This window comes from Ascaphus truei, chromosome 2, assembly GCF_040206685.1.
Source record: "Ascaphus truei isolate aAscTru1 chromosome 2, aAscTru1.hap1, whole genome shotgun sequence".
NCBI classification, from domain to species: domain Eukaryota; kingdom Metazoa; phylum Chordata; class Amphibia; order Anura; family Ascaphidae; genus Ascaphus; species Ascaphus truei.
The window spans coordinates 379,921,157-379,934,237 of record NC_134484.1 but is presented as its reverse complement, the minus strand read 5'-3'; the positions used below and the strand labels follow the sequence as shown (position 1 = coordinate 379,934,237).

At 38.8% G+C, this 13,081-nt stretch overlaps 1 protein-coding gene across 2 annotated transcripts in view; it reads right to left on the bottom strand.

Annotated features, from left to right (window-relative positions):
- The window catches only part of RAPGEF5 (Rap guanine nucleotide exchange factor 5), a 264,461-nt gene that overhangs the window by 151,893 nt on the left and 99,487 nt on the right, over positions 1–13,081 (bottom strand). For both annotated transcript variants that reach the window (XM_075587143.1, XM_075587142.1), the window contains exon 8: positions 305–378. In XM_075587143.1, the coding sequence (XP_075443258.1) occupies positions 305–378 (74 nt within the window). The remainder of the gene's footprint in view (positions 1–304; positions 379–13,081) is intronic.

Here is a 13,081-nt window from a genome sequence, read left to right as displayed (position 1 = left end):
AATATCCCATGAACACGCAGGAGATAACGCAATTGCAATAGATTATATTGACTAATTGATTGACTGATGACATAAAGCAGAACAGTGATTTTCAAGCTATGTTCCATGGATGGTTAATTAACATGCTTATTAGGTTATTGTTGTAACAAGGGTGTAGCACAATTGAATTATTGCACCAAAATACCTTTTACATCAGATAAACATTGTGATAGTCAATAATGAGACATCTATACAGCAGCTGTACAAAATGTTAAAATGAAGCAAAATAATAGTTAGTGAGACAGTATAAGTGTGTGTACTTCACCTCTGTCTCCGATGCATGTTCAGTGTTCCCTGCAAAAGATGGTTGTGTGCAGTTGAACTCATCCTCATCAATAACTGCAGAAAATGAAAATAAAGTGTCATGAACATATCAAATACTGTGTAAATACTGCAGTGCATTAGTAAAACATGTTTAGTATTGAAAGTTTACATCTTGTTTCATAGACAGACAGGGGGTGATTTATGATTACAACAGATGCGAACCTGATGTTAACAACAGCACTAGATTTACTAAAGAAAAACAATCTTATTTTTTTCTTTCATAAGTCTTGTGTTGCAGAGCAGTTTTGCAGCCTGGGGACTCTAAACCAAACCGAACTCAGGGAGTTAGACACTTCATTTCACTTTTTGGTAATTTTGTATCATGCTCCTTTTTGCTTTTTAAGGATATATCTGCAAGAATACAGTTCAAGGAAAAGGAAAGGGCACATAGTTCAGATGGGAACGTGTTCTCATCTCGGTGTTCTTTCTTTCTGGGAAGCTTCCCTGTAATGCAATATAGACGTAAAACCAGCAGTCTCAGGAAAACAGCCCAATACAGAGCAGTAGTCGTTGCCAACATAAACTGTGTGCTTCTCCTATCGTCTCTCAGCTTAGGAGAAACACTTTCCTCACAGCAATCTTACAGTAGTGAGAGTCTGGTGTCTCGCTCATGCACATACACTGTGCCAACGCAGTCACAGATTTAAAGAAACGGCTGTCAATATTTTAACATTTTATACAGATCTTCCCTTATTCACCACTTAGAAGGACGTCATGGTAAAAGCAGAGGGGGGGGGGACTGAGGGGGGAGTTATAGGGGGGGGAAAGCAGCACAAAATAATCATCTGGGTGGAACACTGCTGCTGATTATTTTAATCCATGCTGCCAAAGTACTGTAAACAGAGATCTTGACACACAGGATGTGCTGGATAGGAACAAATAAGCTACTTGTTATCAAAGAGTTTGAGGGAAATTCATATTTTAAAGCAGCAAAACATATGAAATGTATGGTTTTTTTTTTTTAAATAAATCAGTTCTGTAGTATTAGATCTTATTTACTGAGTTTTTTTATTTTTTATTATTCAACACTTAAAGCTGCAGTTCAGTCAATATCCTGCATGTTTGTTTTTTTTAATAAATCAGTTCTGTAGTAAGAAAAAATACTTTTAGCATTTTCTGTTTTTAAAAAAACAACTTTGAAAGACCAATTTTCTTGTATTCTATTTTAACAGCCATTTGCTAAGGCACTGCCCCTTCATGTCCTGTCACAAGCCCTGGCACACCCCTTTGTCACCCTGCCCTCCCTCTAGCACTTGTCAGTGCAGGAATGCTCATGAATATTCATGAGCTTCCACTGCCAGTCAAGCAGATTATAAACAAATGCCAGCTTTTAATATGTCACCAAATTTCGACCTATCAATACATGGAGAACGAATTGACCTGCAGCTATACTGTTCTTTAGGTAATTAGAGATTGCACACATAAAACTATTGAAGTAAAAAAATAAATGTAAAACAAAAAAATTTAAAAAAAAGACTGAACTGCAGCTTTAATGTTATTTTTAATGGGTTTTAAAGCATCCTTTGGTTTCTATAGTAGGTTCTAACGCCTCCCAAGGAGTGCACAATCATTGCAACGCTTTCCTGTTTGTGATAATATGTTGCCAATATTCCCAGCAGTTTGAGCTGTAAACTGTAACAATAGATAATGTTACCTTAGTCATATAAGGATACATTGTAGCTGCTGAGTTACACTGACAAGCAGTCATTATCTCAGGCACACAATCAGGCTTTTTACACATTTATAACAGGAGCACCAATCGATTGCCATCTTAGGTAAGAATGTAGAATTATACATTGCCATCTTAGGTAAGAATGTAGAATTATACATTACCATCTTAGGTAAGAATGTAGAATTATACATTACCATCTTAGGTAAGAATGTAGAATTATACATTGCCATCTTAGGTAAGAATGTAGAATTATACATTGCCACATGCTTTACATACAGTATGAAAAAAAAAGAAAAAAAAGGGGGGGGGGGGTTGAATGTAGTGGATGCTTTATGTCAAGGTAAAACCATGATGAAAGAAGCAGATATAGTAACTCTGGCAATTAGTTGTGCTTATCTTAAAACCAGCATCTATTTCCTGTGTGGTCCATAGACACTTTAGTTCTACGAGGCTCTTTGCACCTGACTATAATTAGGTTCATATAATATATTTTCCTTTTATGCACATAAAGTTCCTTTGGCAAATAATACTGTAACTCGGTTTCCAGGTGTTTAAAGACAGATATGGCTCTATCCCAATAAAAACCCTCTTCAGATCCTGATTTCTACATGGAAGAACAGCTATGATCTGGTGATTGCACAGGTGTCGGTTGGCAACATTGGCAGAGGATGTGCTAAATCAGCAGTAAAGAGACCAATGGGCCCACGGACATGGGGGAGGTTGAAAAAAAAAATTAATTATCGTATAAAGTGAAAAATGACATTTCAATAATGTTCAAAAATGTTTCTATGCTGTATTATTATATTCACTTCCAAACACGATTTCATTAAATGAACACATAAAAAAAACATGACTCAAGTAAGATGCAGAATTGGTTATTGTATCTTCCAGTGCTGCATGACTAACCAACAACTGCTACACAATAGAAACTGCCACCAGCTACAACAAGTTTAAATGTATATGTTATGACACAATCACTTTGTAGGTAGGAAACACTTCTACTCATGCAGCATGTGACATTTTTTCTCCTGATAGCACAATCTGTCCCATTACATCTCAAAATATCACAGAGTTCTAATCTATTGGATTCAATGGCAGAGATTGAGCAGAATATCACGTCTCATCACAGGGAACAATTAAACCAGCCAGTTCTTCTCAAGTATGTCTTCTTTCTAACCCCTTTGTATCTAAAGCCCTCACCCGCCTTAAACCTTTCTCACTGACTGCCCCACACCTCTGGAATACCCTTCCCCTCAATACCCGACTAGCACCCACTCTATCCACCTTTAAGACCCACTTGCTTAAAGAAGCATCTGAATAGCACTGTGGATAATACTGGACACATGATACATAAAGCTTGGCCCCCTGCAGACGCACTTACCAGAACTCCCTCCTACTGTCTCTGTACGTTCTCCCTACCTTCCAATTAGACTGAATACTAGAAAACAAAGACACCCTCAGGGCAGCACTCGTTGTATATGATAATGTAGTGATGATAGACTTAAAATTAAAATGCTTTAATTATGTTAGTTAAAATAAGTGTCAAAATCGTTGAAATAAATGAACAACTGACAGTGGTAAAACAACACACAAAACAGACAAAAATACACAATACTTAAACTGACATCTAGGGGGAAAGGTAGAGATCCTACCTATCTGCTAATTAGCAGTGATGAACAATCATTAACTGAATAGTATGCCCCCTGGTTCAGCAATAACAAGGTTAAAAAAGCCTGTAAAATAGATACAGGTGACGGTGGACTGACATGCAAAGGTATAAGCCAAAAAATGTAATGCATTGTAATGTAATGCTCACTTTGGTTCTGCTACCTGCTACCGGATTTGCTATAGTGGCACATTTGAACTAGGGGGCCATAATTTGATACGGACGAGATCCGTGCCCCAGAGCTGGATATTACACTTTGTAAGCTCTTGTGCACTTAGCTATCGACAGTCATTCAACTATTCAACTATCTGTGTTTTCTGCGTGTTAAGAGGCTTCAATAAGCGTGATAATGGCACATTTGAACTAGGGGGCTATAACTGGATACGGACTAGAACCGTGCCCCAGAGCTAAGTATCACACTTTGTGAGCTCTTGTGCGCACTGTTTATTAACACCTAGATCACCTACTCTACCAACTTACAGTTAAAGCTGTTTATCCCATAATCAGGGATCCTCCACGACCAGAGCTATTTCAACATTTTAGTTGATTATGGCTGCACTATACCATCACCAGTGAGCTTTCACTCTATTACTGCATATTTTGCATTACATTTTTTGGCTTATACCTTTGCATGTCAGTCCACCGTCACCTGTATCTATTTTACAGGCTTTTTTAACCTTGTTATTGCTGAACCAGGGGGCAAACTATTCAGTTAATGATTGTTCATCACTGCTAATTAGCAGATAGGTAGGATCTCTACCTTTCCCCCTAGATGTCAGTTTAAGTATTGTGTATTTTTGTCTGTTTTGTGTGTTGTTTTACCACTGTCAGTTGTTCATTTATTTCAACGATTTTGACACTTATTTTAACTAACATAATTAAAGCATTTTAATTTTAAGTCTATCATCACTACATTATCATATACAACGAGTGCTGCCCTGAGGGTGTCTTTGTTTTCTAGTATTCATCCTGTTCTCTCCCCTTATTGCACCGTTGTTTATTTCACTTAATTATAGGCTGATGCGAGGGTTTTCATCCCCTTCCCTTCCCCCATTGTTGTTCCAATTAGACTGTAAGCTCCTCAGAGCAGGGACTCCTCTTCCTTAATGTTACTTTTATGTCTGAAGCACTTATTCTCATGATCTGTTATTTATATTATCTGTAATTTATTTGATTACCACATGTATTACTACTGTGAAGTGCTATGTACATTAATGGCGCTATATAAATAAAGACATACAATACAATCTGTCAATGTGCTGCAGCAGCAGCATGTTCTAACACCTCTGTTCCACAGCAACCTCCAAAGCAATTGGGTTTATTTAACAACTGGAGTCTCCGCTTTGCTTAAAAACAAGTGTGAAGCTAGTTTAAAAAACCCCACCAGATTTATTAAAGGTAAAAATGATTTTTAGAGCAATGGAATTCCCTTATTTGTTAAGACTGTTGTGACCCACAAATTCTACTCAAGGACCGACTCTATATTTGTAAGTGTTGCCCTGATCCCTAAAATAACATCTGCTAAAATCAATAAAATATCATGGTCAGACCATGCCTCTGTCGAGATCATAATTAAAGATTTAAGTTCATACTCCCCCCCCACAGATTTTGGAGACTAAATGAATCCCCCCTCAAGGATACAGAGATTCGGATGGAGATAGAACAGGAACTAAAACAAACTATTTTCAAGCAGAATTAGGGGAGTGTCTCAGCACAGACCACTCTATGGGAGGCAGGAAAACTAATCAGCATAGGGTCCCATGGGAAGAAAACTAGATTGGAGGAAGTGAGAATACTGTGAGAATAAATTTTGCATCTATAGATAGACCACAGGCTTAATAATGAGGTAGATACTGTGAAAAAGCTAACAAACTAAGAGGTGCATTAAACCTCTGCCTTACAGAAGAAGCAGAGAAATCCATATTGTGGACAAAGGAAATTTTTCGAAAAGGCAAATAAAGCAGACTCTATGCTAGCAACCAGGCTTAGGAATAGGCAACCATACAATAAAATGAATTAATTAAGACAAAAAACAGATATCCTTACCTGTAATCACCACCTAATAGCAAAATAATTTGGTGAGTATTATTTGCAGTTATACGACAGCAAAACGGTAAATAACTCACAGCAGAATGCAGAAATAACACAAATACCTAGAATTCCTTGGCCTCCCTCAACTAAGCAAAACTGATAGAATCTCTCTGATAAACCAATTACCGTCAAAGAGCTTTATGAGACAATTAAAGCCCTTAAGTCCTCAAAGGCCACAGACCTGGATGGGTTCTCGATATTTATTATAATTATTTTTTCAAAAATACTAATTTTACAACTACACAAAATTATACAACTCGACTCTCCAAGGAAGGCAATTCCCCCTGAAAATGCTCAAAGCGAGCATTACAATAATATATAAAGAGGGGAAGGACTCTCCTGTGCAAGCTATAGGCCTATATCGCTTATAAATACCGATATAAAATGTTCTTCAAAAGTTTGCAACTAGACTGAATGAGTTCCTACCGACTTTAATCCACCCGGAGCAGGTAGGATTTGTCCCCACAAGGCAGGCGAAAGATAACACGAGGAGAGCAATTGATATCATAGCATATTCAAAACAGAAAAACATCCCTATAAACACGGAGACAGTGTTTGACTGGATCGATTGGCAGTTGATGAAAGCCACTCTAGAAACATTTGGTATTAGAGGCAATTTTCTAAGAGCCATACTGTCACTATACAAGGTACCCGCTGCGACATTAATATGTTTGGGCACGGCCTCAGACATAATTAAAATTACAGGAGGAACAAGACAAGAATGTTCTCTCCCCCCTCCCCCCCTCTCTTGTCCGTCCTATCAATTGAACCCCTGGCAACAAAAATAAGAGAAAATAACATTATCAGTGGAATTACCATCGCGCACCTCCTATATAAACTATCTCTATTTGCGGATGATATCCTACTAGCACTCACTTGACTGCTCATTTCCCTCCCATATCTAGCTAAGCTTAGCACAACCATGCTTAGTATTCTATTACAGTATAAAGCAGCCCAAACAAGTCAACTCATAGCCTGGTGTGCAGACCCTGGGGTCAGATGATGGGTAAAATTAGAATCTGACCTATTAGAGCCCCTCAGAACAGATAAGATCGTATGGTTTCCAAGAAGCACACAAGACCTTCTGTCACAGCTAATACCCACTATCAAGCACGCCTAAAATTCTGGGACACTAATGTACTGATGGTAGGTCTGGTCAGAGAGAACTCCATCATGACTCCACTATTTGAAATCCAGACTTCCCACCCAGAGTAGAAGAGTTAGACTTCAAGAGATGGAAAGCCAACGGGTATACAAAACTGAGGGACTTATAAGAAAAATATACAGTAGATTCAAACCCTGAGTCGATATGCCCAGAAGGAGGACTCCCAAAGAAGGAGTTCCTCAGATACTTACAAGTAAGAAACTTTTATAACTCAAAAAAACTTGACGAAACACTGACCCAATTTGAGGACTTATATTTATTCACATTATACCAAAAAGGTTTAATCTCATCTCTTTACAAAACTTTTCTAAACCAAGGGGCTATAAAAACAAAACAAAATGTATGTCACAATGGGAGGAAGACGGGCTCAGCGTTGGATTCTGAGGAGTGGGATGATATCCTAAAAGCACTATCAAAGGGACAATGTACACCTCAATGGAAGAAAATGGGTATAAAGTATTTTATAGATGGTACCTAAAGCCGACCAAATTAGCACAAATATACACGGGAACCTCCTCACTCTATGCCAATGGATGCAGAGAACAAGCTACATTCCTGCATATATTGTGGAGCTGCCCCGTAGAAAAACACATTGTAAGTAAATATATTTACTAAACCCGACTTCTTCGTTATGTCCCCCTCCCCCCGCCACCCCAATCCTCCCCTTTTTCTTTTGACTGTGCCCATATCCCCCACCCACATTAAGTTATAAAAAGAAAAAGAAAAAAAAACTATATAATATATATGTGTGAGTGGGTTTACTGGTTTTGCATCTCACCCCAGTCTATGCTTAAAAGCTGTGTTTAAAACAGCATGCATTGGCTTAAGGGTTGCTCGTGTAATATGAGCTTGAGACAAAAGGTGGCACTGTGTGCTCATTTGCATGTCATTTCCCAGAATCCCTTGCTGCAGTGGAAGTGCTGGGCGATAATGGTGAAAGACAGGGTTGCAGACCTGTCTAAGACATGCAAATGAACATACAGTAATATTTCCATTTGCTATATGCTTTACTGTGGGGGGTTTTTGTCACTTTTTTTACCCATCATAACCTTAATAAGTGTGGTATATATATATATATATATATATACACACACACACACACACACACACACACACACACACACACACACACACACACACACACACACACACACACACACACACACACACACACACACACACACACACACACACACACACACACACACACACACTTATATACTGTCGTGACACTTCTTCAGCAGATTTTCTTCTTGTAGATGTTGATAAATGGCCCCCAGTGTGTTGCAGGTCAGTACTGTGCTGAACGATTTTAAATACTCCATTGTCTTCCGTACAGTTTAATATTTGACACTAATGTTGGGATCCAATAGATACATTTTCAGTAGCAATTTTAAAATGTTTCTTGTTTCTTGTATTCCTTTCACAACATTTGTTCTAAACCTGCTGATTAGTTTGGCGATGCTGTGAGATCCCAGGGGGAAAGGCTGCCCGGATAGCAGTGCTCCTATGCATATTTTGCCAAGTAAATCTGTTTATTAACAAAAAAGGAAACTGATGATATCCTCAGCCCTGTTGAAGATAAAGTAAAGCTTTTTATTTCATTACAAAGTGCTAGAGCACTATTAACGTCTTAAATATATCTTTGTTATGTCATATATTTGACACAAACTCGGTAAGGCAATTACTGTTTGGCATTTTCAAAATGCCATATATAGTAAGAAGTGAAGTGTTTGTGTCATATCTCAAGTATGCAAATGTCATTAACTTTTGCTTCACTTTAAGTCTGCTGCTAATAATGAATATGCATGGAGAATAGGCCTTATGCTGGTCTAGATTTTACACACATACAGACCCGTGGGGGGGAGGGGAGGGGTGGGGGCGATGATGCTGGAAACAATATCTCATATCTCAACAAAAGAAAACGGAAGCAGAGCCCAAGAAAGATACACAGAAACACTTCCTCTCATTCAGAAAGGGATCCACCAGAATGTGTAGATAAGGGGAATAGAATCTAAAGACGTGATTGTCTCAGAATGACTGTTATTTTATGGCACAGCCAGTGACACTGATAGATCGCAATACAGTGTTTGGGGAGGTCGTTTGTCAGAGTGTTATTTTAGTTTTGCATTAGTCCCAGCCCCGATCAGCAGATTTATGAATGAAATTGTCCATTTTCTTTTCCCCTGGGGAAAAAACAGAGCTGGAAAGTAATATTTAAAATATAGGATTAAGTTTCTGTGATACTGATTTTGCTATTATTGTCCTACGTCTAACTGTGCTGCTTTGCCTGTGAAGTAATGGTGTGCAATGTCTGCATGCAATTTCAGCAGCAACGAGTTTCTCATGATGTAATTATGGCAAGAAGGTTTATTAGATGCCTCAAATCTACCTCGGTTTCTATCATAACTTTGTCAAATGTGTGACTCCCTACACCAGGAGTGGCCAACGCCAATCCTCAAGGGTCACCAACAGGTGAGGTTTTAAGGATACCTCTGCTTCAGCACAGGTGGCTCCATCAGCGACTGATTGAGCCTCTTGTGCTGAAGCAGGGATATCCTTATAACCTGACCTGCTGGTGGCTCTTCAGGCAGCGGTGGGCAAATTCCCTGCGCTGAGCCCCCCCTACCTGCTCTGCTCCTCCGTCGTGCCCCCCCTCACCTCTAATATTGACCCTGCAGCATCATTTGACGTCACGTAATCCGCTGCGTCATTTGACGTCACGTCTCCATGACAATGGGCATCATTTGGCTGCATTGTCATAGAGACTCGTGACTAGAGCCGGGTAAGTAAGTTTACAAAGGCCTCGCGCTCTCAGCGTGGGACCTCTGAACACGGCGCGCCCCCCCAGAAAATTACCATGCCCCCCTGGGGGCGCGCCCCCCAGTTTGTGCACCGCTGCGGCTTCAGGACTGAAGTTGTCAATTCCTGATGAAGGTGCATTGCATCAAAACGTTGGATACCTTTGACCTGTGTAGTCAGTAAGTGATCTATTTGCTTTAACTTTATCCAAATACTACTTTTTTGGTGTGCTTGGCTCCCTGTGTTAACTCCTGACCTACACCACCTAAAATAAGCCACACGGGACTACAAATGTGCCCATACACAAGCATAAAAGTCCCGCACCTGAAGTTAGACAATAATAACTGTATCCAAAACCATACTGTCAAGTAAAATACATGTACGTTATAGTGCGGTTGTGCTGGAAGGATCTAAATAATATACAACAAACCCCCAAACAGAAAGGAGGGGAAAAGAACCCACGTTCTGCAGTCAGGATACCAGAAAATATAACTCAGCTTATATGCAAGTACTACAAAGTCTAACAGCATAAGAACACACTCCCACTCTCATGATAAAGTATTAATATATGCAATATCCACCAAAAGCACCTGAAGTGCATGAGCTACTATCTGCCTCAATATAAAGTGCATACAACAGAAGTACAGGCAGTCCTCGGTTATCCGACACAATGCGTTACTCAAAATGGCGTTGTAAAGCGAAACGCTGTAAAGCGAAACACGTTTTCCCATAGGAACACTGTTTAAATGAAAGGTTCCGTTCCTGAAGGCATTTTTAAATCTAAAATACACCAAATATTTTATGCAGGCAATAAGATATGCAGCACACACATAAATTATATAGTGTATATACTGTATTATATATATAATATAACATAATAAATAATATATTATAATATTATATAGTATAATATTATATATATACGCTCTTACGATGCGACGTTGTTTATGTGAATACATACACAACATACACAACGTTGCAAAGCGTCGTAAGAGCGTTGGATAAGCCATTTTGGTGTTGTAAAAAGGAATATAGGTTTGCATTGCATAGCGTTGGATAAGCCATTCGTTGTAAAGCGAAGCGTTGTAAAACGAGGACTGCCTGTATTAGAATAATAACACATATACACGTAGCAGCATAATAATGATATACAGTATGTCTTTAACCAGGCTTTGTTTCCCCTTACCTGGGGGTCAGTCACCCACAATAAAAAAGCTCTTATTTCTCTGTAATTAGTTTTCTGATGTTTTGGGGGACATTTATTTGGATTCTGATTGGAATGTGATTGATTGGATAATGTATTCTGTCACTTTACTCCTTTTATAGCTTGTGCAATTACCTGGATGGGCTTTCCCCCTCAATATTTATCCAGGTATTTGTACTGGTAACTTATTGTATCACTCTCAGTGGAAGGGATGCTACCATTATCTGTGCAATAATAGTTATATAGCTGTCTAGGCTCAATGTACAGTATAACAACATAACACAAAAGACGAAAAACAAAAGTATCTCTATGGGAATAAGGTCTGGGACAACTGCAGGGAATACAAACAAGAGCACATGGGAGAAGGAACCAATGACTGATGGTTATGAGAAATGATCCTATATAAATATAAGAAAGGTGACAACAGATCCCAGAAAAGCAAGAATTCCTACATAAACATATAGTGTATATATATATATATATATTTGCCAAAAAATGGATTGTAAAATCTTTGAGGAAGGGATTATGGCAATTGCAAAAACTATATGTATGGTGCTTCCTACATCGGGGAAGATTAATTTAAGTTTATGGTAGTTACCGGCAGATCGGGGTGGGATACCATGCATTGGGGCTTGAAGAATCCTGGTGATCATCTGAGCTATAAGTGAAAACAATATTATTCTTACATTTGTTACAAAACTGCTCTACTCCCATGGCTTATTTCCACAACGAACATTACTCTGGATTGATGTTCCCTGATGAATTCATTCAGTACAATAATCAGTCAGTGCGAGTTCAATAGTTTTTTTTTCCTTAGCCATTGTTTTTCTATGATGATACTCATATGGTGTCACTGGGCTGCATACAAAGGGAGCCTGGAGAATACAGGGTCTCCTTTTTTTATCAGTAACAAAGGAGTACAGTACACTCGTATTCCCGCGGTTTCGTCTGTATTATTAGCATTGTTAAGAACTGCAAAGCAAACACTGCACATCACTTTGCAGCATTTGTTTACTTTAAAAAATACCAGTGGCATTTGTTTGGTATATATTTTTTAAATAAAATAATGTAACTTTACAGTATATGCAGTATAGCCCACATGTACCGGTAGGTCAATCCCGGTCACTTTTGGAGGTTAATCATAATCTAAATATGTAAAACGTTTATGTCTAATTACAACCTTTCTCACCTTAAACTACAATGGTGACAACAGGGGCACAATTGCACAGAAACTCCTATAGCACCCAGTGGTACTTTCCGTGAGAGTGTGACCCGATTGGCATTTTCAGTGTAATTAATAACCCCCAATGTGTTGCTTGGATTCTGCATCAATGAGGGCTGCATAAAGTATAACTGTCCTATGCCTTAGAATTGAAAAGCACCATAAAAACACAGGCTGTGTTACAGTATGCACAAGAAGACAATGTGCAAGTTGAACACATCTTGTAATAATCAGGAGCTGCTGTAGATGGCGCTGTTTAAGCAGTCATTATGATGGGACAAATCAAGGACAACTCAAGCATTGTTGAAAAGGATAGCGATGTCTTCACTGCATTTTATCCTTTGTGAAATAATGCATGCAAGGAACATACTGACCAAATAACATTGTTACTGCTGCAGGGATATCTTACCATTGAAAATGATTTACCACCATAGAGCTCACATTTGCCCAATAAAAACTGTACACTATATTAGTGCATTCCTTCTGCCACTAGCACAGCAGGACAATTCCACCAGTGGCTACCATAAAGGGGTTATGGATTAAACTGTGATAGTGCTAATCGGGGCACTATAACACTGAAACTCCCTTTGACTTCAATGCGAGTTTCAGTACTACAGTTCCCTGATCAGCACTGTTACAGTTTACGCAATAAGTAAGGGCATTAGGCTCTAGGTACAGTATTGTATTGTATTGTATGTCTTTATTTATATAGCGCCATTAATGTACATAGCGCTTCACAGCAGTAATACATGTGGTAATCAAATAAATAACAGATAATATAAATAACAGATCATGGGAATAAGTGCTTTAGACATTAAGGAAGAGGAGTCCCTGCTCCAAGGAGCTTACAGTCTAATTGGTAGGTAGGGAGAACGTACAGAGACAGTAGGAGGGAG